Source organism: Poecilia mexicana, unplaced genomic scaffold (genome assembly GCF_051168715.1).
Source record: "Poecilia mexicana isolate PSO_F unplaced genomic scaffold, ASM5116871v1 scaffold_17, whole genome shotgun sequence".
NCBI lineage: Eukaryota > Metazoa > Chordata > Actinopteri > Cyprinodontiformes > Poeciliidae > Poecilia > Poecilia mexicana.
This window is the reverse complement of record NW_028263386.1, coordinates 20,039,438-20,063,674: the sequence shown is the minus strand read 5'-3', so window position 1 is coordinate 20,063,674 and position 24,237 is coordinate 20,039,438. Positions and strand designations below refer to the sequence as shown.

At 38.8% G+C, this 24,237-nt stretch overlaps 1 protein-coding gene across 1 annotated transcript; it reads right to left on the bottom strand.

Moving 5' to 3' along the window:
• Positions 1-3,592: 3,592 nt before the first annotated feature.
• Positions 3,593-21,311, bottom strand: ca8 (carbonic anhydrase 8 (inactive)). Its single transcript, XM_014987035.2, has 9 exons — positions 20,190-21,311; positions 14,511-14,702; positions 14,149-14,273; positions 11,682-11,777; positions 11,029-11,091; positions 10,868-10,916; positions 9,280-9,392; positions 6,828-7,022; positions 3,593-4,132 (listed from the first exon to the last, which is right to left on the bottom strand). The coding sequence occupies exons 1-8, from the start codon at positions 20,260-20,262 to the stop codon at positions 6,888-6,890; spliced, it is 846 nt and encodes a 281-aa protein (XP_014842521.1). The 5' UTR covers positions 20,263-21,311; the 3' UTR covers positions 3,593-4,132; positions 6,828-6,887.
• Positions 21,312-24,237: the final 2,926 nt, after the last annotated feature.

Sequence of the window (24,237 nt, the reverse complement as noted above, 5' to 3'; positions counted from 1 at the left end):
TGATTGTTTCACGGTGAGGTAGCGCCACTGTGGTTTCAGACAGACAGGACGATAAGCTCCACCCCTCTCCGCCGTGGTTCTGTGGGTCCAAATAGTTTATCTCCTGTCAGTCTCCAGTGTTGTTGCCCCTCGCTGATTTAACATATAGAGCTAACGTTGTAGCTATCGGTTACGTTACTGTTCCATGCATTTATACTGCGGTTGTACAAAATAAATAAAATACAAATAAAGACTGAACAGACTTAGTTTTCTGTGAGATGTCTTCTAACAGCAGATGGCGGTGTAGCTGCACGGATGAGAGTTTGTTGGGCTCAGCTTGCAAAGTAATCAATAACTTACATGTAGTCTCCAATAGCTTATAGCTTACTGTAATAATATTTCAATAAACCGTCCTGTTGACATTACCTTCACTACTGCTGTGCTGTCATGATGACTTCTAGGGAGTTTTATTTAGACTTTTTTGTGTATTTTTGTGTATTTCTTCTATATCTTTTTCCTGAGCCATCAGGATTTTTGCAGTGTTGGATCAGAGGGAGTTGTTGGCAGATATAATTACCTAGGAGGACAGGCTGCTCTTTGATTTCTGGGTTGTTTTTTTTTTATTGAAGAACAAAATTTCTTTCATCTCGCAGCCTGTTCTATTTGGAGTGCAGCACAAGTAGGCTACATCATTTGTGCTTTTTGACAGAACTGAAGGTTTCGTTCAAAACGCAAGGAAAATCTTTACATGTAAAAGTTTGGAGACTTTGCATATTAAATTTGCAGAGCTTTACTAAAGTTTCATTCACCTTCAACTTTTTTTTTTTTTTTTTTACCTATTTTACATGTGTTTTTTTTGTAATAGACTTACACAAAGTGGAGCATAACTTGTAAAGCGGAAGAAAATTGAGCCGTGGCTTTAAACATTTTTAGAAATATAACTTTGATGTGTAAAGTGTATTACCCAACATCCAGGTCTGTGCAATTAATTTAGAAATCACATATTTAAAAAAAAATTGAGCCCATATTTATTTTCAGTAATATGAGTGTCAAGTCACAGTCTTAGAGATTTGAGGTGGTAAATTAAACTTCTTATTTTTCTCCCAGTCATATGGACAAAACAAAATATTTCAATGTTAAAAATCAGACTCTGTGACCTGCGTCCGTTCCTGTACGACACCTGGATCCTGTTGTTCTGCAAGCAGTAACATCCAGCTGAGGAGATCTGACACGATGCGTGACTTTAACTAATGTTTGCTTCCGAGCAGACTAAACCGCCACACCTTAATAAGTCCACCGAATGGTTTGTGCAAATATTTGAGCAATCTTGAGAATGTTTGACTTGAGGTGACAGCAAACTGAGCTGAACACCAAAGATGTACAAAAGTATAATTGCAGTTTAACACTTAAACCTTCAGATTTGCTTGCAAACAATATGGCTGGGCAAAAATAACTACAAAAAAAAGCACACCGTGTTACACTGAGAAAATAATACTAATGCTACCTGTTAACTGCCCTGCTATGGACTCATTCTAAAGATTTTTTCAAACAAAAACTCAACAAAGATTTATTTTCGAGCCACATATTTTCTCATTTGGAAATTGCAACCTTATTATAAGTGTTAAGTTCTAGACAGTTTATTTGCCATTAGTCTGCACTTTACAAAAGAAAATAATTGCCTTTTTAATTTTCTTTCTTTGTTTAGTAAAACCTTTTAGTTTCCCTGTACTTGAGCAAAAGCCAACTCATAGATGTTACATGGCACCAGGAACTTCAGCTTTAATATTTTATCAGAATAAACAATATTTCAGGAGGATAATTTACCAGGAACAACATATCATATACTTTGCCAATCAATCTTTCTTTTTCATTCTATCAACAAGCTTGCATCTGCTCAGTTTACACTGGGGACCAATTTAGTGGGCTTTGGATTAAAACAAAGATAGATTTTTTTTGTGTGTCCCCAGCAAATAAATCCTGTAAATATTCCCCCCAAAAGACAAAAGTTTAACTACAAAGTGCTTAAAGATTCACTTGGAGATTTACAAGGCAGCGCAATTTAAGTGCTTGGAAGAAAGATATAAAGGGAAAAGGCAAGACTGAACAGTTCTGCACAACAGACTGTGAAGCCAACTGTATATTTATTTTTAAATGCAGTATAAAAATGTAACTCTATTTAGAACTTTGATAAATACCTGACCAAAGTTGGGCAATATATCTATTTCTGTACTTTAAATTTACAAAAAAGTCAATTTAACAGCCACAGTTGGTAGATGATCTCTATAAGATCTTGGAAAGGTTTTCTGGAGTAATATATTTCATTTTAACACTTGCAAGTTTTGCTTCCCATACTTAGTTGCAGGCAAAAGGATGTCAACAAGTAGCTATAACGCATAAACTAAGATCTCCACACCAATAAATACATGACCAGGTCATATCTGGGTGGATAGGCTGGTTGCTGGGCGACTAGAGGAAGCTGTGTGCTATTTTAGGCTGCAGTTCAAAAGCAGAATAAATATTTCAAGATGTGAATAAGAAACTTTAGCATCATGTTAATTGATGAGAAGAGAGAAGCAAATAAGAACAAGCTGCAGAGTCAAGAATGCACATGAGTTTCATTTTTATTCTGGCAATAAACCAAAAATTAGTGCAGTACATATTCATATAGACTCCATGTAATAATTGCACAATCTGAATTGATTTTAACACTTTTTTCAAGTTAAACAGTGGAAGACAGAAAATATTCATCTGTTTTTATTTATTTATTTATTTATTTATTTATTTATTTATTTATTACAATCTGCAGTGGTGCGTTAACCCTTTATGTCCTAAATTTAAAACCACCGCCTGGATATCTTTTGTTTATTTTTATTATACGCAGTTCTTTAAATGTCCTGTGAGTACATATATTTGCCCATTTATCCATAACAACTGGAACTTTCAATATCTAGCAAGTTATTTTCGCAATTTACCGCCTATTGAGAGAGCGCCACCCAGATCAATTTCCCTGCTAAGGACGGGGGTAAAATTACCGTAATGACTGAAAAGCGCAACGTCGGAATCTTTCAGATAGCGCAAACTATGGCGGAATTACGGTACCACAAATTTGGCTGGATCGTCGCCGCTATGTTTAGGACTTAAAAACATTCAAACTAGCTATTGATTTAGAAACCCTTCCCCAAATTCGACTCCTGTAGTTCTTACAGTTTTGCGGTGTCTTGATATCAGCACCTGCAGCTCGCTGCGAGTCAAAAGACAACTGAAATGCGTTTAAAGCAAAACGCATTTCCCACATCTGCTTAACTTGATTGGCCAGTTTTCACCTGCATGTCATCAGATGCGTTTGCTTTATGAACGACATGTAAGACGCTTTTCTTGGGAGGCCATGTGCAGACTCTGTTTTTTAAACTAAGTTGTAGTTTATTGTTGTTTTCCAGTCACAGTCATCATTCCCATAAATCATACCAGCTCCATTTGGTGTACAGTACCTTAAAACAACCACATATTGTTTTCATATGTTCATGTGAAAGCAATGATTTTTATTTCACTTGTCTTTTAAAAGATGAAAGTGGTGTTGAATTCACTGCCAGAAGAAGGAAAATGAGCCGGAACATAGAACTTCATAAGCCATTTATTCCCAGTTTATCATTCACAGCTTCGGTTTAAAACAGATTTTTATTTTTTTTTTATTTAAGTTTATTAATATTCATCTCATAAGAATGATAATAGTATTATTTTAAGTGGAGTATTAAAATACGCGAATTAAAATATGAAGAACATGACGGGTGAGTGTGTGAAACTGTGTCCCAGTGTGTGTGTTTTGGCTTCTGGTTCGTCTGCTGTCGATTCTTCATCCTGTTGGGACGATTGTGGAAACCTCTCATGATTGAGACACAGCACACACTCAGCACGCAGACACAATAACCGAACGTGTAACAAATACACACAGTGAACAGCAAAACTATGGGGAGGAGTGAGAAACCATACAGAAAAAGATGGCTGCACCTACACATGTACTGACACACACACAAAGCCTGGACTGAAGGCGATGATACTAAAAGCTTTTTCGTCCTCTTCTAGTTTGCCTTGGATCTGTTATCACACTAATTTCCCCTCTTTCTTCCCGTTTCCACTCCTCTGTTTTCTTCTCCTCCTGTAGAGAAAGAAAAACATGAATCTCATTAAAAGAAATCCAGATGTGCTTAACAGTCCTCCCGGGACCAAAAGACGGAAAGGATGGAAAACCTTTATGGCCTTTTTTTTTCTTTATGATTCCCATGCAGGCAGCTTTTCAGCAGCACTGTTGCTCATTTACCGAGGTGGAGAGAGGAAAAAAAAAACACAACTGGGGCAAACTAGTAAAAGGTTAATAGGGTTTGACCTCTGTGTGTGCTGCAAAAGGTAGGCAAAGCTGAACATTTTCCATCTTTACATACAGCTTGCAGTCCAATCCAAACACAAAGCCTCAATAAAAACCTTACAGTAAAATACACAGCATTATAAAGCACTTTTCTAGTCATACTGGCCACTTAAATCACCTTACACTCCAGCTACATTCACCCAGCTGCACTCAGTTGCACACATTCATTCACCGACAAACAAATTGACGCCGTGTGACTGGGGGAAGCTGGAATCAAACCCACAACCCTCCAATTCCACCTTTCTCACCTGGACTTTGGTCCATTACTCTTGCAAGTCGTGTCTGCGGACATCCTCAGACTCATTTTCAGCTCTGCCTGCTCATTTTCAATGGCTACTTCACAACATTGCCTTTGTTGTCCTCAAGCCACTGTGTAGCCAATTTGGTGCAGGGCTTAGGGTCACTGTCGACATGGTAACCCTATTTGTACCAGAGCTTTAAATTCCTGGCTGACATGTTGAGAAATTGCTTCAATATATCCACATAATCTTCATTGGTTATTATCCCGTATATTTTGTAAAGTGGACCAGTCCCTTACTTCACAGCTGAGACGTTCTCTGGCTTCTAAACTCCCTGAATTAAAGTCAGACGGTGAAAACATTGTCCTATTTCTTTACTACAAAGTTAAGGTAAGGTAATTTTATTTACATAGCACATGTTCAGCAACAAGGCAGCTCAAAGTGCTAGATATCAAATTACAACTTTATTATGACGTAACAATTGGACGAACTTTGACAGTGGGTTAGCTATCTTGCTAAAAGCATCGATAACATTAGAAAATGACAGATAGGAAAACTTTAAAGACAGGATCCTTATTCACACAGCAGCACATCTCCTCATCAGTGGTGAGTTCATATTAAGATTTATTGGTGTGTGTGTGTGTGTGTGTGTGTGTGTGTGTGTGTGTGGCTTGTATCCATTGTTAGCCTCAGCATTTGCAAGCTAGCAGTAGGAATACATCGCCTGCATGATGAAACGAGGACGTTTTGACCTCGGTTGTTCCACGCCGGTTCTCCTCCACCTCGTTCACAGGTGGGCTTGTGCTGCAGGGACCACATCAGTATCTGTTTTCACCCCTACAACAATAGCCCCCTTTTGTTCTGACCCATTCTGCTCCGTCTGCCTCCTCCTCCTCTTTCAACCCTCTGGCATTCCCACCTCCCCTCATCTCAGAGCACCTCTATCTTCCCCCCTTTCAGACACATGTCTCTGTTTTTCTGCTTACGTCCAGCCCTTCTGTTTCCCCCAAAATTAAATACAAACTAAATACAAACTTCCACCTCAGTGGTGCAAGTTTATTACGATTGCTCTCCTGCGTCCAGTTGGGTCATGAAGAGCTCTGCGCAGGTCAAACAAGCATTCAGGGAAACCATATTTTAGGAATCCACTGTTTGTAAATGCTTTTGAACTGCAAAGCATGCAATGAGTTAAGGAGTATAGCAATTAAATAAGCAGGAGTAATGACTTATTAGAAAAGATGACAACAAAAAAAGACATTTTAGTCACAGTCTAACATTTGTGGGCTTCAAGAATAAACAGCTGATTTTCGAATATCTAGATGAAAAATCTTGCTCAGTGGTGTAGAAGCCATATGTAATATGTACCAATGGCTTTCGTTGCAACTACTACTGCGTATGTGATTTGAAGATTGCTGAAATCTGCTTGATTTCAGCACAATTACCCGAAGCACAAAGGGGAGTTCACCTTTGTGGTTTGTAAAAAAGTCTGAGTTTTAAGCCGTAAATCCTTCACAGCAGCTGTTTTTCAGACAAGGCAGACTGTGGTTCCTTGGTAATTATAGTTTAAAAAGTGACTTTTGTGTTTACTTGCTAAACTTGTCTAGTATTCGAAAAAGAAATTGGATTACTTTTAACATTTAGATTTGAGAAAAGACAAGAATAAAGGAGTCAAATAATTTTCAAGGCAGTGTAGCGTCTTAATTTTGTGATTTTTCCACACAAACTGGAGTTTTTTTTCCCTCTCCAGGTTAAAAGTTTAGACTGATGGAATTAGGTATTTTTAAAAAATGTTTTTTCTACTCCCCACCACTCTGCAGCAGAGCTGCTGAGCTAAATCTGAAGCCTCCTCTTTCCCCTGCGATGTATGTAGGCTAGTCCCAGATTAGCAAGTGAACTGGGTTAGTTCTTCCTGGGCTTGATCTGCTGCCTGTGGGACAATGCACCTTCTTCCATTAAAAAAACGAGTCTCCTGAGAGGAAACGTGCTGAACACTACTTATAACTCCGAGGATGGGTGTTTTGGGACAAGTGGGACACATTCTGGGTTGGGGTTTCTTTCCTAAAAAAAAATGCTGCATTTCACATTTACTTGTTTGAGACAGAACCAGCTTGTCAAGGATAAAAGTTTGCATTTACGTGATGGACGCCTGTGCAATCGGGGACAGCTGAACTCACTGCTAAAAGTGTTACCTTCTATTTTTGTACGTGTAGGTCCCAGAGTTTCACCGAGATGGCACAGCAAAGCGAAAGTCACTGGAAGGCGGCGCGGATAATCCTGTCGCTGAGCGGCTGGGTGGGGCGGAAGTTGTCCCCCAACATCCCGTCGTTTCCTTCAAGTAGCTCCGCCCCCTTGATGTGCGACCGTAACCTCCGAAACTCCTCGATCTGCAAACAGAAAAGTGAAAACAAAAAACAAACAAACAAAAAAGAAAAAAGGCCACAACCTCATGTCCCTCGGTCCCTTACTGAGGGACATTTCGCTACAAGGTTCACTGCTACATCTGACGGTATGATGTTGTCGGATTATTCAGACACTTTTCTCTTTTGTTTCTCCAAAATATTAATGTTTGAGAAAATTCGAGTAGAAGATGTGTAGGCGATGCATGTCTAATCTCTGATCTGTTGAGTGGGGAAAGTTTACGGTTTTGGCATTCTTTTCCCAAGAATGTTTAAAAAAATAAAATAAAAATCAAAGCCACAAACAGAAAAAAACTGAACATTTCTAACTTCCTTTTCATGTGAAATTGCTGCAGTTGCAGATTGCATCTCTTCTTCAACCACATAACAGAGAGAATCACCCACGTCGCTAAAACAAACAGCAGTTCTCGAACTGCTGCGCCGTTGGTTGGCTGCCCAAACTTTTACGGCGCCCTCTAAAAGTACAAAGGCTGTGGGCATGGCAACGGGTGTCTGGCATGTATGTGTGCACACTCACTCTGCACACACACTCTCTGTCTTGTAGCAATTGATAACAGCAGGATGTTTGAAGTGCGTTTATTAGGAAAGCAGGACTTGCTGGGGGGTTTCCTTATGCTTTATTTGGTTCATCCAGTTAAAGCACGACAAGAAAGCTTCACGCCACTGGAGGAGTCTGTATGTTCAGTGCATTTTGTTTTGCACACCTAACATTATTTGCAGTATTTTTGTCCATATTATTCTGACAGCTGCTGAACCGGTAGTCTGTTGGTTTAGATCAGAGATGAAATCTGAGAAAAATGTTGGAAATGTGGAACAAGAAGCAATAAAAGGATCGCTAATAAGACAAACAGAAAATTAACAGTTGAGATGCAATGCAATGCAGTTTTGTAAACTAAATTTTTTTTTTTATTTGAGTTTTCTTCATTCTAATCTTAAGGATTCTAATAGAAAACCTTGATGATGAACTACAAAGTGGATGATGTAGTTTGCTTAGAAAACAAGAAATGCCCACTGGACTCGGCAAGCATCGGAAGAAAACATATATATCTAAAGTCACTGTTAACGTCACATTGAGCAAAAAGACAAATTATTTATTATTTGCAAATGAAGGGACACACACCAGTTTTTGCTTTTCAAAATTTTAGAACCCGATGAGCCCACATAAAAGGGACATAAATATGTTTCATTACTGAACAACAACAACAACACAACTGGCCACTGTGGCGTTACCCACTGGTGTCCAGATCTGCTTAATAACAATGGAAGTTTCCTGGGAAATTATCAATTCATCAGAGCGAGTCAATCGCATTTATCCGCCCATGTCCGGATTTGCTGCAATCAGGAGGCACTAATAGCTCATCTGACCCGTTTCTAATTGTTCCATTATGCTGAACCGCAGGAGAAAACCAGCTCCTTTTAAGTGCTTCGTCTGACATGCTCATCGTCTAAATCCTTCTGTTTTGTTGTTGGCAAATCATTTTCATTACTTTGATCCGGATCTTCGTTCTAAAACTCAGTGTGAAATGAAATACACAATTCTGTTCATGTCTTAAAGGTACGGACGCACGCGAATTTTGATTAAGTCAAAACAAACTGATTTATCGTCTTTAGATCTCACCTGCTTTCTTTTCGCCCTGTGCACCCGCACCGTACACACGGCCCGAGGCAGAAAGACCTCTTTGTGCGCGCATTTCAAAGGGTCAGCAAGCCAAAAGTGTAGTCAAGATGAAAGACATAAATAAATGTCAGAGGGCTAGCACCTTTATCTATTACAAAAAAAAAAAAAAAAAACCTTTGGAGGAGAGCCACGAGTCGGGCAAAGGTTGAATTAAAGTTTAAATCAATCAAAGGCAACATGACAGACTTATGGATTGGTAGTGGGTGGAAAGGCTTCCTGCATGGAGCCAGAAAACTCCAGTTCATGCTCCTGTAGATTAATAATATTAATCAGAGACGGATGGTGCAGTGTATATTTAGATAAATACTGAAGAAAATAAATAAATAAATATGGTAAACTGGGTGAATCAGTCATTAGCTAGATGATTAGTCACACCTCTGATTTTTATTGCTGCAGCCTTTATTTTCAGTGTAAACAGTTTATGCTTTCTTCAATGTGACGGAGGTTTCAGACTGAGAGAGAGCCACTAAAAGATAAAGAAAACCTTTAAAAAAAATAAAGAAAACATTTTTGCTTGTGGGAGAATCTAAATGTCTGACTCCGTACCTGTAGCTGTGAGATGGTGAGGGGATAGCGGAAAAGTATCCAGGTCACTTTTTCACTACAAGGCGGCGTGGTCAGAGATCCTTCGTACACCCAGTAGTCTCTCAGTAGCGGGTCTAATGATCACAAGGAGAACATTTAATCCTCAACTATACCGGGTCAAAATGCTGGCTTTTGCAAGAACTTAATAGTTTCCCTTTAACTCAAATGGGAATGAGGCATTGTTCTGTATTTATCAGGGGCTCAAAAGAGAGGCACAAACTACAAAACAAGTAAAAGTCTCAGGAATGATTCCACTGGCTTTAGTGGTGATAATAATAAGGGAGGAGAGGAACGACTGGAACATTCGATTTGATGAAACTACGACTTACAAAGAGAACATACCGTACTCCGATGTGGCAAAAATAATGAATGCGTCAGACATTCTGAAACCCTCTTTCCTTCTCAAAATACCAGTCAGATGTTTCACCCTTCCTCCCCCATGTTAGCGCTGACTTTCCACCTGCTACATTTGAGCAACAATAGTCATGTTTCGTCTGCAGATGTTATGTTGCTGTCCAGTTTCCTTGAAACTTTGAGCACAAAACTCTGGTAGTTATTCTCCCTATTGACATATTTGCCACATCTTGCGTGTTTTGCATATGCTAATATTAGATTTGATACAACTGTGTGCATGAGGGATTTTATGTAGCTTGTAAAAAACAACTTCCTACTTGACATTTTGTCAATTTTTGCAGTTCATAAAATGAAGAGAAATGTGGCTGGCATTGCTAGAAGCAGCTAGCACAACAAAAGGATGCAAAGCGACATGCACACCCTAAATTTGTCCAACTTGACTCCTCCGAATATTGTTCTTGTCCTTGCAGCCAAACATAGCAAAATCTTTTTTTTCCCCCCAAGTGAGCAGAAACTGAAAATGCACATTCTTCATTTAAAAGGCGTCAGCTTTTGAGGTAGTGCTTCTTTCTTGACATCCCCCTAGTCCGTCGTGATGTTGAGCCAAATGTCGCTGTGGAAACTGGTGTTTCTTAGCAGCTTCCACTTCATGGTAAAAGTTGTTCCAAACCATTCTAGCCACTTTCCTTCACTCTCATGGTCACAGTTTTATTCAGATAATTGAACAACTGGGTGTTCCAGTATGTTCCAGCACTTGCTGATCTCATTCTTTCAAAACGGCCAGCACCTTAATCCAATTGAAAATTTCAGAGCGATAAAATATGTCAGGAAAGCAACCGGTTTAAATGAACTGCACCAAATCTGATTATGCCAAAAGCTTACCGACAGCTACAAAAGGCATGCAGTCAAGGTCCACATTGACTTTAGATGCATTTATTTGACCCTGTGTGATTTTTATCTTGTACAGATCAGAGGGAATCAACAGCTTTATTCTAAAATAATCTAAAAGGGATTTTTCTGTTTTACTCCAACAAGCATTTGTAAACTCTCTCTAATTTACACAGGTGGCATCCAGAAGAATTGTTGTTATTTTCCATGTGCTTTTCTGTTCGGCTGCTGACTCGCATGTGCTGCTCAAATATTTAAGGTGTTAACCTGAACATGAAGTTTTGAGATCGAATCGTTTCCGTCTTACCGGGTAGGAGTGTGTTGGGGTTAAAACATGGGATTATCTTGTTCTTCCCCTAAAGAAAACACAGTGGCAAAAATAAGCAGTTACGCTCATGACACATCAACCCTCACGGCCGCGATTCTGAATCAAATCTTTGCTGTGTCGCCATCACACACAGGCTTCACCTTGTACTGCAGGTCTTGTAGGACTTCGGTGATGGCCTTTAGTCCTAGGTGCTCTTTGCCGATCTGATAGAAACACATGCATTTTTGGGTTTCAGCACAGACTTATCACTGCTGCCGGCGGCTGTTTTCACAATGTCAGCCGCATTTTTTCAGCAGAGATAAAGTCCACGTTCTGTTATCATGCAGGAAGAAAAAGCGGAAGATGAAAGAACAGACATTGTAGAAAACAGGATGTGTGAGACTGAGACCTCGGGAGGTCAGGAACGACGGGTTTCAAAAGAAGAATGAGGTGTTTTCCTCGGGTAACGTCACTCAGCACAGAGCCGAGCTTCCATTTCGTAGGAGATCTTAGTCAACTAGCATGAATCAGCAGGAGATGTGTTTAAGCAATGATGAGTCTTATTCACCTCACTTGTAGTGGCTGTAATGCCGGTGCCTTATTTATGCATAATCTGAGATTATCAATGTGCTAATTAATAATATGTTGCAATTTATTAACTATAGTACCGGACGAAACAAGAATGATGCTTAAATACAAGCACTAATTTACATTTCCTGAATAAAATATTCACTATGACCTCGAAACTTTTCAGAAAAAAAACAAAACTCTCTGATATGATCTGAGTTCCAGGTGTGTATGGCTTGATACTTACCTGGACAAAAAGTGCTATGATGAGGACACCATTCTTCTTCCCCAAAGCATCTTCTAGAGAGTTAAACAGAGTGTTGTTCCAGTGAATCAGATGGAGCTGAGGACAAAAAAAAAAAAAGACACTAAAACATAAACTGCAACCGGAAGGGCGTTTCAAGTCGTTAACGCGACGAGTGTGCAGGAAACATCAGATGAACTCCTCGTCTGGTTTACGTAAATCAAAGACTGGCTGGAAACTGTTAAATTTTCCAAGTAAAAAGTCTAATGAACTGGACGTATCCTGATTTCTCTGCAAAAAAAAAAAAAAAAAAAATCAAATTTCACCAAAATTGTTGGAAAAATTGCTTTTTTTGGACTCCCATTGTGTGCTACATTTACAGCTGAAGCAAAGTACTTGAATACACTCTATAAAAAGAAGGTGACTCAGAATTACCAAAATGACTTACGTCAAATTGAGAACCTTAGAAGCACTGAGACATTTTGTGAACACCCAGACGATGATGTTGTAGATTTTTTTAAGCTTAAACTTGTAGATCTCCACAGATCTGGTTCATCATTTGGGTTTATCTGCTCAAATAATGGTATGCAAGTATAAAAATCAGGGTAATGTCCAGCCATATTACAATTTAGTAACATCTACACATTTCATAAAATAGATGCCATCATTCGAGCAACATTTTAAGACGTCAGCCGGGAAGTTGAGCTTGTTGGGCACAAGAGGTGCAATGACTCTAAACATGCCATCAAAATTCATCCTGACAACAAAGATGATCTCAATCCCATTAGAAGTTATTTGGCAGAGACTTAAAGGTGCCTGTGAGCAAGGCGACCTACAAACCTGAATCAGTCAAACCACTTCCTTCAGGAGGAATGGGCCAAAGCTGCAGCAAACTGTCGTGGAAGGTTTTTTTGAACAATACCTAAATAATTAGCCAGTAATTCCATCAAAATGAGTAAAATGTCTTTGAGCTAAATTTGAATTAAGTTATTAAAAATTATCTAAAAACCTATCTTTGGTATTATTCCTAACTGAGCTAAAACAAATTTAAATTTCAGTCTGATTTTTACAAAGGGAAAAGGAATGGGTTTTTTGTTTTGTTTTTAATGCGGTGTGTCTGAACATCTGGTTTCAACGTTGCCTGCTGCTTTCAGTGGAACCTGATTCTGCTCCAAGGTCAGCTGGTTCATTTTCCATCCAGCATCTTCCTCATGTAAGATAAGCTAATGGACAACATGAGGGCAACAATACTCACTCTCTGGAGAGGACTGGCTGCCTGACAACAGCTAAACGATTATCCATGTTTGTTTTGTTTTTTGATTTTTACAACATATTAAATGCAACTTTTAAAAGCCAAAGCCTTATTTTCAATTGCATAACTCACAACACCCAAATCAAATATCAAGAGAAATAAAATATTCTCTAAACAGGCAGGAAGCGTCACAGAAGTTCGATACAGCGACCTCTAGTGGAACAAAGTATTAACTTAAACTAAACCCCACCAGGCCTAAAGTGATTCTGCTTAAATGGATATTTTAGATTTCATTTCAAATTGAGCTTTTGGGGCGTAAATATCTTAACCTGTGGTATAAAACTTGCTTTGATGGAACAGAGTAATCTTCCTGGATTTCTTTTAACATCTTCAGTTTGGGAAAGTCATACAGTAGATGCATATCGTGAGGCAATAAAAGCAAATTTTACATCTTACACACTTAAGAATCACTTTGTCGTTCACTCAGAGAACTGTGTGTACTTTCAGAACATGTAGAAAACAGAGGCAGGATTTATAACTTTGTAGTTTTTACCTGATTAACACAAATAATATTGTTTTTTCCTAAATTTGGTGGAGATCTGGATTCCAGTGCTCATGCGGGTTAAATGCAATCAAAATAGTTGCACACCACGTTGTCTTATAGTTGACTAAGACATGAACCTCTCAGATGTGTGTAACAAACACATCAAGACTAGTAGAACGACGTTCCACTCACCCACTCTAACTTTAGGTGAGTGAAGTCATTTTTTTATGTTTTTATTGATCTTGCTCAGTCATTCAGGTTGCAAGCCACCTCTCTGATCTTCAAAACACACCTGCCAAGGTTGGATTGAAGGCTTAATCAATCCACAGAGGCTGCTGGCTGATACCTTACATTAAAAGAATCAGACAATGCCTGTGAGCTTTATGAGTCGCAAAAGGATCTGCAATATGAAGAAGGAGATCTGGAGCAAGTGTTTAGTTTGTACTTTTTGTTGCACTACTCCAAATGCACCACTCCTAAATTAGTTGTAAGGTAATGTAACGATTCCCTCCCTTACTGTATTCTAAATAGTCGCATTGTATTAGAAGAGTTACTTGTTTGAGCTCAAGCAGCTCCAATGTTATGCACATGAGGACCAATGTCTGATCCGGAGGTATAAACACAGGATAGCGGTGTTTTCCCTTGGAGCAGGGTGCGTTGCTTGTCCTGCGTACCTCCATGGGGAAAGCCTTGAAGTTGACCGTGTGCTCTGATCCTCTCTGGTTCTCTTTGCCCCAGTGGAATCGAACCTCGTGAAGCTCGTACTCATGATCACTAGGCAATGGACCCCCGGTAACCACTGACAAAAGCAAAGGAAACCACAATGAGGTCTAAGCAAGTGTAAACAGGAAGCAAAAAGCATAATTCAACATGTAGAGAGCGGCTCAGCAGCAGGGGAGAAAATGGGTCATGTGGGGTTGGACAGAGGTGATTTTGTTTTCTCTTGTAAAAAGCAACACCGATAAACCGCAGCGACTGACGCCGATACCTGATACATGCTTCTTGCTTTCTCTCAGGGTGTCTTCCTAGGACTGACCTGACTTGGACTTGAGAAGGATGCGGACAGTGTGCCCGTCGTTGATGACTTCACACTCTCGACACACCACGTAGTTTGGCGATAAGCCAGCATCCAGGAGGGAGGGGTCATACTGAGCTTCCCTTGAGTTGAGATTAATCGGAGACTGGTACTCGCCGTTGGCCGCTGGGAAATGGAGTCCCCATTCTACACCTACGAGTGAAAATCCACAGCAAACATTTATGTTTCTATCCACGTCTGAATCGTCAGCTTGAAACATTTTACCATTTAAAAAGCATAGCCAGAGTTCACCCTATTCTCTCCGTCGCTAATACTGAGACTCTGATGCTTTTATTTCCAGCTGTGTAGACTATTGTAATGCCCTGCTTTCTGGTCTCCCTAAAAAAATAAATAAAATAAAACCGTGCACAGCCTTCTGCTGTTACAAAACTCTGCTGCTCGAGTGCTAACCAAGACCAGGAGGCAGGCTCACATTACACCTGTTTTAAAATCGTTGCATTGGCTCCCAGCACGTCTCTGGATTGATCTTATGATTCTCTTACTTGTTTTTAAATGTCTTTATGGTCTTGCACAATCTTACCTTGCAGAGCTGCTGATACCTTATGAACCTCTGCGGGCCCTGAGGTCCTCTGGCTCCGGACTATTAATGGGTCCAAGAGTCAGAACATACACTTATGGTTCTGTCTTATTTCCAGTATTACGGCCCCCGTTTGTGAAACGGTCAGCCAGAAAACCCGAGGGCCGCAGCAAATGTTGCTGTATTTAAGAGACCCGTCTTTTTAACTGTATTTCCTGAATTCAGTTCTGTTGAGTATGTGCATTTTACATGCAACTGTGTGTTTTCCCATGTGGAGTTGGGGCGGGTAATTGTTTGTTTTTATTGATTTGTACAGCACTTTGAGCTGCTGTTAGTATGATGGGTGCTTTATGAATAAAATTGATTGATTGATTGATTGAGGTCTTTATTAGTTTTCCTCATTTAGAGACAGAAAATCGCTCAGGTTCAGTCAGACTGACTGCTTTGCCACAAATTCTCAATTGTATTTTGTTCCAGATTTTAAATAGGCCATGCTAGCACCTGTGTTACTCTGATTCATCCTGCTGTAGCTCTGGTTGTTTGTAAAGGATTTCTTCCAGGATCATTGTGTTTCTTGATCTTCAGTTTGTCATTTGAGACCTTCACAGAACACCTGGATTTATACTGAAGTTAAATTACACTGAGATGGGATCCAATTACTAATCACGTGGCTGCTGAAGACAGTTGGTTCCGCTGGATTTCGTTTGGAGGCAATACGTAAAAAAAAAACAACAAAATAAAACAAGGCTGAATGTCAGAGTTTGGCGTTGTTGCGTCTGTGCGTTGTGTGTTTTCCCTGGAGGGTGGGAGTGAGCTGGGGATGCACTCTCGCACCGATTCATCAAGCTCTAAAAGGTTACATCCTGGAAATACTTTATGTATTTCTGATGTATTTTATTCATAGACGTGAAAACCCACTGTTTTGACAGAGGATGTGGCAGTAGTGGTGATTCAAAATGGCACTACCTGCCTACTCGTTTTATTGTCATTTTTCTGACGTCCTTTCTCGTCAAGTTTGAAATTGGTTTCTCAGAGTAGTAAAACTGAAACCTGTGATGGAGTATTCTGATGGAAATGATGAACAGCGGTGGTTCTCTCTACTCTGTTTTTCGTGTTTGGTTTTGAAACAAAAAGTACTCTGAATACGTAGGTAAGACACGCTGCGTCATTATATGTGTAAAACTCAAGTCATCGTAACAATGGTCCAGCTGCATTGTCTTTATTTAGTCTTCCATCTGAAACCAAAGGATGGTTTACCACCACATTTTTGTGATTTAATGATGCCACTAGGTTACTAGATGTTAAAGGAGTGGTACTAAACCTATTCAAATACTTTGTGGAAAAAATAATAATGATAATGTTCCGTAAAAAACAAAAAAAACAAAAAACAGGTTTCATGATCCTTTAATGAATTCACCAATAGAATCCTTCAGATTGATTTAAATCAACTTTGTCTTATTCAAGAGTACTGTGATCCATGAAGAGCGCTGATAAAAAAAAGGGAGTCTCACATGAGCACATAAATAAGTCTCTCCTTTAATGAAAGTCAAATGTTTTTCAGTTAATTTTGTGGTGCATCTGCTGCCTCCTGTGAGCTTTCACTGAAACAAGACTTCTCACTGCAGCCTCTGCTGTCACTGCTGTGACTATGAGGGTGTTGAGATCTTGAAAATGAAACAGGTCATGGTTACAGAAACAGGGTCATATTGTCCTTGCCTAATACAAGTAATCATAAAACAAAAACCATGCAAGCATGCATAGAGAGTGTACAGGCTGAGATTTTGTAATATATTTGTCCGTACAGCATCAGATGGAATCTATTTCAGACAGATGCAAATTCATTATATCTACTCTGACTGAATGTGGAAGACGCCATGATACTATCAGTGACACTTGCAGTCTGGTTTCACTTCGGTTTTGAGGGCGACATCATCACACAGTGAGAGCAGAACGCGTTGCAGTGAGTGTTTTTAAGGAAGAGGAAACAATCACTTTAAAAACACTTTAGTCCCTCCAAAAAAACAAGCCGAGTGAGAGTTTAGAGAGTTTAGAGAGTTTAGAGAGAAGCACATGCTTTTCTGCAGCAGGGACTGATGCCTTTCTCCTCATCCATGGAGAAAAGAGGGGAGGCTGCCACATTCCCTCCTTCCTCAGCAACTAAAGCCATGACAACAGTTTTCTGAGCACACACCGGGTTGCCCTGCAGCACTGAAAAGACTAAATTCACCCGGCACTCAACTCTGCAAGGCCCAGTAGAGACAATTTGACTTTCTTTCCTCTCATTTTGTCGTTTTAAGTTCAACCAGAGCTCCTTCTTTTACTTATGTGCTTATGTCAAGCTGTGGTTACAAACTTGCCAGAAGCTCGTTCCCACTGGATTTTATAAAACATAAAAAAAATCACTAACAACCAGAACATCCTGACATGTGCCAAGAGAAAAAGCTGCATCAGTATTCAGTCCATGCCTAAACTTCAGCCAGCATGGACAGTTATTGTTTCGGGTTTGTGTTTACGCAGTAAAGCTCTCTACGTAGAAGATGGAGTGGAAAAAAATAAATACACTATTTTACCATTGTACGTCTTCACTTATGGATGAACTGAATCTGTGTAGATTTTACCTGACAACAAGCTCGTGTGAACTTACAGACGCAAACAAATTTGTTGGCACCCCTGGTAAAGACGTGCCCTTAAAATAAATCAATTTTTATTGTATAGCAACACAATTATAATATGAACATTTTTTGAAAATCCAAACCTCTGTTTGACTAAATTCACTCAAAGCTGAAAAATTGCCACATGAGAAAATAAGAGATTTTAGCTGAATTACTTTTGTCTCTATGTTTTCACCACATATTTCAGATTAGTTTCATGCTGACAGACAATTCATTTTAAGAGGTTCCCTCACGCCGTGCACTCAAATGAGGTTTCCAAGATCTTCAGAAGAGAAACAGGCCCACACCATCACTCATCCTCCGCCATACCTAACAACAGCCATTAGGATTTTTCCACAGATTCATGCTCTGTTTCACACCAAATCCATCAGTATTGTTGGTTGGTCAAAAAAAAGCACACAATTCCAATTTAAGTCCCTGGATAGTTTATGTGGTGATGGTAGATTTTCACTCCCAAATAACCAGTTAGCATGAAATCAGGGTCTAACAGTTTTCATAGAGGCTGAGAGGGCAAGAAGATTTTACCAGGGATGAAAACAAATGTGTTTGTGTCGCTGCAGAAAAGAAATTCAGCTGATTTCGGTTTTCAAACAGTCATGCAATTGTTCTTTAAAAAGTGTCTCGCTGCAGTTCTTGGTAACACTTTATTTGAAGGGGGGTGAATAAGACTGTCATGACACTTTCATAAACATGACATAACACCTGTCATGAACATGAATAAGCCTTCATGAATATTTATGACTGTTGTCATAAAGCGTCATTCGGTAAATTATGACACTTTTAATACAAAGTTGACATTATTCAAAAAGACTTTATGACAACTTGACATTAACCAGGAAATCATTACTGTTTAAACTTTACCTTTAATAACATAAAGTTACCTAATTTTTAAAGTGCAATCAGTAATACTTTTATAACAAATTTATATCAGTAATGATTTCTTGGTTAATGTCAAGTTGTCATAACAAAGACATTTTGAATAATGTCAACTTTGTATTAAAAGTGTCGTAATTTACCGAATGACACTTTATGACAACAGTCATAAATATTCATGAAGGCTTATTCATGTTCATGACAGGTGTTATGTCATGTTTATGACAGTGTCATGACAGTCTTATTCAACCCCCTTCAAATAAAGTGTTACCCAGTTCTTTATTACCAATTAACCCAGAATGTGAAAGCATGAAGTTTAATGGGTTCATACAGGATTCTTGTGGTATTTCCTTGACAAACAGTAACATCTAATCCATGCATTGAAAGTGATTCGCATCACTGGTCATACTTACAGGAACAGTCACAGAATTGCATCATAGCTCATCCTTGGATGCTCAGTAAAAGCAACAAAAGAAGGAAGACAAAGTGAAACAAGACAAGAATAGTTGAGTGACGGTTTGCTTTTTAGCAAACTTTACTAAAATGACTGTTTTAGTAAACAGTCATTTTTACACCATCTTTTTACAAAGTTGGTAGCAATTATGTAAAAATGTCCACATTTCCTTTAACGATACAGAAAGGTTCGATCAGAGCTACAGTAGCTTGCAAAACCATGCATACACCTTGAACTTTTTCACTTGCCATTATGTTACAACTGCAAACCTCAGTGCAGATTATTGGAATGTTGAGATTTTTTTTTTTTTTTTGACTAACACAAAGTAGCACAAATTTATGAGGTGGAAGGAAAGTGATGGCTTTCAAAAACAAAAATAATTTAAGCAACATTTAAAGTGTCATGTGCTTTTGTAGTCAGCCCCTGTGAGCTGATACTTCTTGCAAGTTGTTTGGGAAATGTCTCTTCTGACTTTGCATATCCAGAGTTACATTTTTGCAAATGGTTTTTTGCAGAATACCTCAAGTTCAAACAAATTGTACGGAGTGCATGTGAATAATACTTTTCAACATCTCATGCAATATGTATAGTTGTCCCGGTTGTATTTAGGGGTATCGGATTAGAGAGAGTTGAATACAAATGCATTCCACACTTTTCAGATTTTATTGTCAATTATACAATGATTTGTGCACGACTATGTTATAGTTTGTGGTTGTAGCATCATAGAATGTGGAGAAGTTCAAAGAGATGTGAATAATTTTTGCTAAGACACTCCCAGCTCTGTAAGAACAGTTGAAAAAAAGTCTCAAATTTCTCATCTTCTTCAGCTAAACGTAGTGACTGACCTCAGAGACAATGTAGCTGAGGGGCCTAGCTATTTTACAACAAGCAATGATGCGGAGGCAGTGCAAACTTCAATTTGAATTTATTCCAAGCATACATGAAGGCAACATCTTCACCTAAAAATCGGCAAGATAAAAGTAAATGGAAACTTTTCAGTCTTCTGGAACATGATTTAGGCTCCACCTTGACGCCCCTCCGCCGCCTCCCCTCTAGACTCTGACTCTCAGCATCCCCTTGTGTGAACGCAGAGACCAGCCTACCTTCCTCGTAGCCCCAGTCCAGCTCATCTTTCCCAGGGACATAGTCTGACTCCTCGTTCACGTTGTCGGCCATGGTGCCTTCCAGCTCCTTCGCTTTGGGTAGAAACAGATCCGTGTTCCCGGCTCTCTCAGTCACGCCGGTTTAAGTTCATTCACTTGCAGACAAAGTTAAGTCTCTCAAGCCTGCTGGGAAGATTCCTTCAAGTGTATTAACTTTCTTTTTTTTCTTCTTCTTCCTTATAACTTTGTCTTTAAGTTGGCTGCTATCCTCTTTGTTATTCTTAAAAGTCTGTAATCCTCCTTCTTCCCTCTCTTTAGTTGTTGTCCACAAAGTCACTAATGGATGAGTGGAGCAGTCAGCCTGTTTCTCTTTCCTCTGTGCTCCTCCTCCTCTCTCTCTCTGTCTCTCTCTCTCTCCTACCCTCTCTCTTTTTGCGCTGCTGCTATCTGTATCTCTTCCACCATTTCTTTTTTTTTTTCTTTCTCTCTCTGGTTCTCTGCAGGTGTGCCTGACCACTGTGGCTTTCCTCTACAGAAAGGCACAAAAGTGCATCTTTAATGGGAAGCAAATGTAACCCATTGTTTCAAGCCATGCAGTCCAGCATTGTGTGTTGTATTGCTTTAACCTTACTGCTGTTTGGGGTCTCCTGGTGGTATTTTGTATGTCTGCATGTCGGAATGCAGGCAGGAAGGTCATGCCGGTGTTTCTCTTGGAGGCCACACACACACACGCACGCACGCATGCATGCACGCACGCGCACGCACGCACGCACGCACACACACACATACATACACACACCCCTGGGTGAAGGAAACGGCAACAGCAAAGAAAAATAGACAAAAAGCGGCAGAATGTACAGAATAAAAGGCCCGACTGTTCTCCAACCCTGATGACTTCAAGATGGACATAAAAAAAACCCCGAATTCCCAATAACCCACACCCAGTTTTGGCAGGGGTATCAAATGACGTCTCAGGCTCCCCGATGTCCACCGTATTAAATTTACAGTAAGAAAACAGAAACGGGGAGTTGTACTTTTCCGTGCTGTTGTTTTCAGAAATGTAAAAAGTTGACTGTCCCGCTTGTTCTTTTCTCCTCTTCTTTCTTTTCCAATCCACATCCTGCAGGCTGATGATGTTAATTACCCTACATTCTTTATATGGAAGCCTGTCCTTGGAGCTATTGAAATGAAGGCAAGCTCCCTGGTTTCCATACAGTAGATCTAAAAACAGAGCTTGGAGTCCAAAACTGCACCCTGACTGAACGTGTCTTCAGCCCCACATTATGTTTAAATATGTAGGGTTTTAATATATGCTTAAAAAAATAAAAGCTATTAATACCCTTGGCATTTTGAAGCATGTGTTTATTTTTCATTGCACCCAGGCACTCTGAGCACCGCTCTGAACAATTGAAGCGTCACACAGTCGCCTAAACACTCCCACAAATCACAAAATCCCCTATACACATCAATGTGAAACTCACAGCCTGTGTGATTTAAAATCTATCCTGTCTGCTCTGACAGCTCAAACCAAAGCAGTTTCTTTAGCAGCTTTCTCTTCCTCTTTGTTTGCTCCTCTAAGCATACGCTGTGTTCTTTGATTCAATCACAAACTACTCAGCGTTATCTAACGCGTTAAAAGGTCAGAATGACAACATACTGTCTATTGACTGTTGGCACTTATCTCGCACAGACAAACATAAGCATTTTCCACCACAATAATAAAACAATGTAAAGGGGTATTAAATATGTCTATTAAAAAAAAAAGTCATTGTTTTTATTTGGAGTAATTTAGAAATGACATCAACTTTCTCAATAATCCACAGGAGAGGATTGCATTACAGTAATCATACCCTTCTTATCATTGTTGATCCGATTTTTGCATGTTTTTGTTGGTATATTTAGTTTTGGAGCTTGAGAGCTTAAAGTAGTCGAGGCTGGAAGGCATCCTCACCATCACCCTATAATCTACAATTTCTTTGATGATCAGATGCAAATCAGGACTCTGGCTGGGTGGCCCCAAAATATGACATTGATTTGCAAACTGAACATCAAGCTAGAAAAAAGCCTAAGAAAATGGTTTTTTATATATATAACATGGATATTTATTGCCACACAGAGGAAGTGTGAAGCAATATGCATATAAGTTTGTGACCTCTTTGACTATACTGAGTCAAATATTTTAAAAACTGAAGAAGTCTCCCCCTGCTGGCTAATTAACAGAATGAAAGTTTTAAAATGAATAAATTAAAACTAAAAGCTACCCGTTCAATTTATGGAAAGTCAACCATATTCCTTCCAGTTCATAGGCAGCATTTTACAGATTTAAAAACTGCTCTAATAAAAAAAAAAGAATTCAAACTACTTTTCAAGACTCAATTCGGTATTTGTATGTAATCTACAGTAAGATAAAAAAAATGTAATAAAAATAAGATAAGAAAACAGATCTGATATGTATATACAAAAACAAAAAACACAAGTAAAATAAGTATTTTGATTTCTCGCTGTTCTTTTTTTCATGTAATATTTGTGCACACTTGGCACACAGATGTAAAAAAAAAAAATCCTCATGACAGACAATGTCTGTTATAAAGGGTTTAATCAGTGGGTTTTAATGATAAATTTAAAAAAAAAGACCGAATCCCCTGATGAGCGATGCTCTACTTCAGCAGGAAAAATTCAGTCCGATGTGGAATTAATTAAATTTTGTAGCCAGCAGAAGAGTAACCATGGAGCTTTTGGTCTGATTAGGGTGTGTAGCGTCTGACCAGCTGCCACCCCTTTCTGCCTCTTTCTCCACATATCTTGATACAACACAGTGATTTGAAAGGAATAAGGATTTATCTATACCTTTTACCAGTTTACCAGTAAAAGAAAAAAAAAACATATGTTTTTAGAAAGACTTTGAGTAATTTCTATTATTTTTGTTAGATTGCATTTTTTTCCCTGCTCATTGTATGAAAAGTGTAGATTGAGCCTGACCTGTAAACGGTACCATGAGCACATAGAAATCTTTGAACTTAAGATGTGGAAAATAACCTAAAATAAGTATATTGCAGTAGACTAAAGACACACTAAACATGTGTTACAAATCTGACCTTCTTTCTTATGTCTATAAAGTGGTCTGCTCATGAAAGGGCTGTAAATCTTTGCATGGATCATAAAGGCACAGTTACTCCATGCTGCCATCAAGTGGAATTAGATGTAAATCAATATTTCTTTTAAATACAAAGAGCATAAAGTATTTATTTAATTGTAAAATTATGCAAACAAGTTTGTTTGAGAAACACACTTCTTTTTCTTGTTTCCCTCTTTCTTCTTGAAATTTCTGCTCAATATTCAATATTTCGCTCATCTAGCCCTGACACAACAATCTGGAAAAATTCAGGAAGCATTCACATGATAAAAACTATGAAAAGAGGTCTTTATTTACAAAATTATACTGGAACCTGATTGAAAAATCAGTTAATTCCAATATATACATGAGTTTGTATTTCACTAAATCATTCTTTAATATGTTTTAGGGAGCTCAGAAAAATGGTAGGCTACCATAGTGGGGGTCAACCTTTATCTGTTGAAGCTTTTCCCACAAAAAATAGTTTGGCAGAATTTTCATTTAAGGGTGTTAAAGAGCTGGAGATCTCCAAAAACTTTGAATTGTAAATTCGAAAAGGCCTGGTTTTGCTTTGGTTTCTCTATATTTTTACATTTCACTATGTTTTAATTTTGGGATTAAACTTTCCATCACACAAATCTCAAACCTTTCAGATGCAAATAAGGTTTAGTTCCAGGGGTGTTTCCAGAACGTTTTCAGAAGGTTTGACACAACAAACAACAAACCAAAATATGCTCAATAATCCTTATCTTATGCTGTCATGAAATGTAACGGAGCAGGACATTAAATTTTTTTGCACGACTGTAAACAAAGTGGGGAGAGTCATAATAAACAGTTAAACTGAGTATTCTCTCTTATATTCACATTCATATAAAATGTTTTGGACATGGACTGAGTGGCTCTCAAAATAGAACAGAAACGTCTGTGACACAAGAG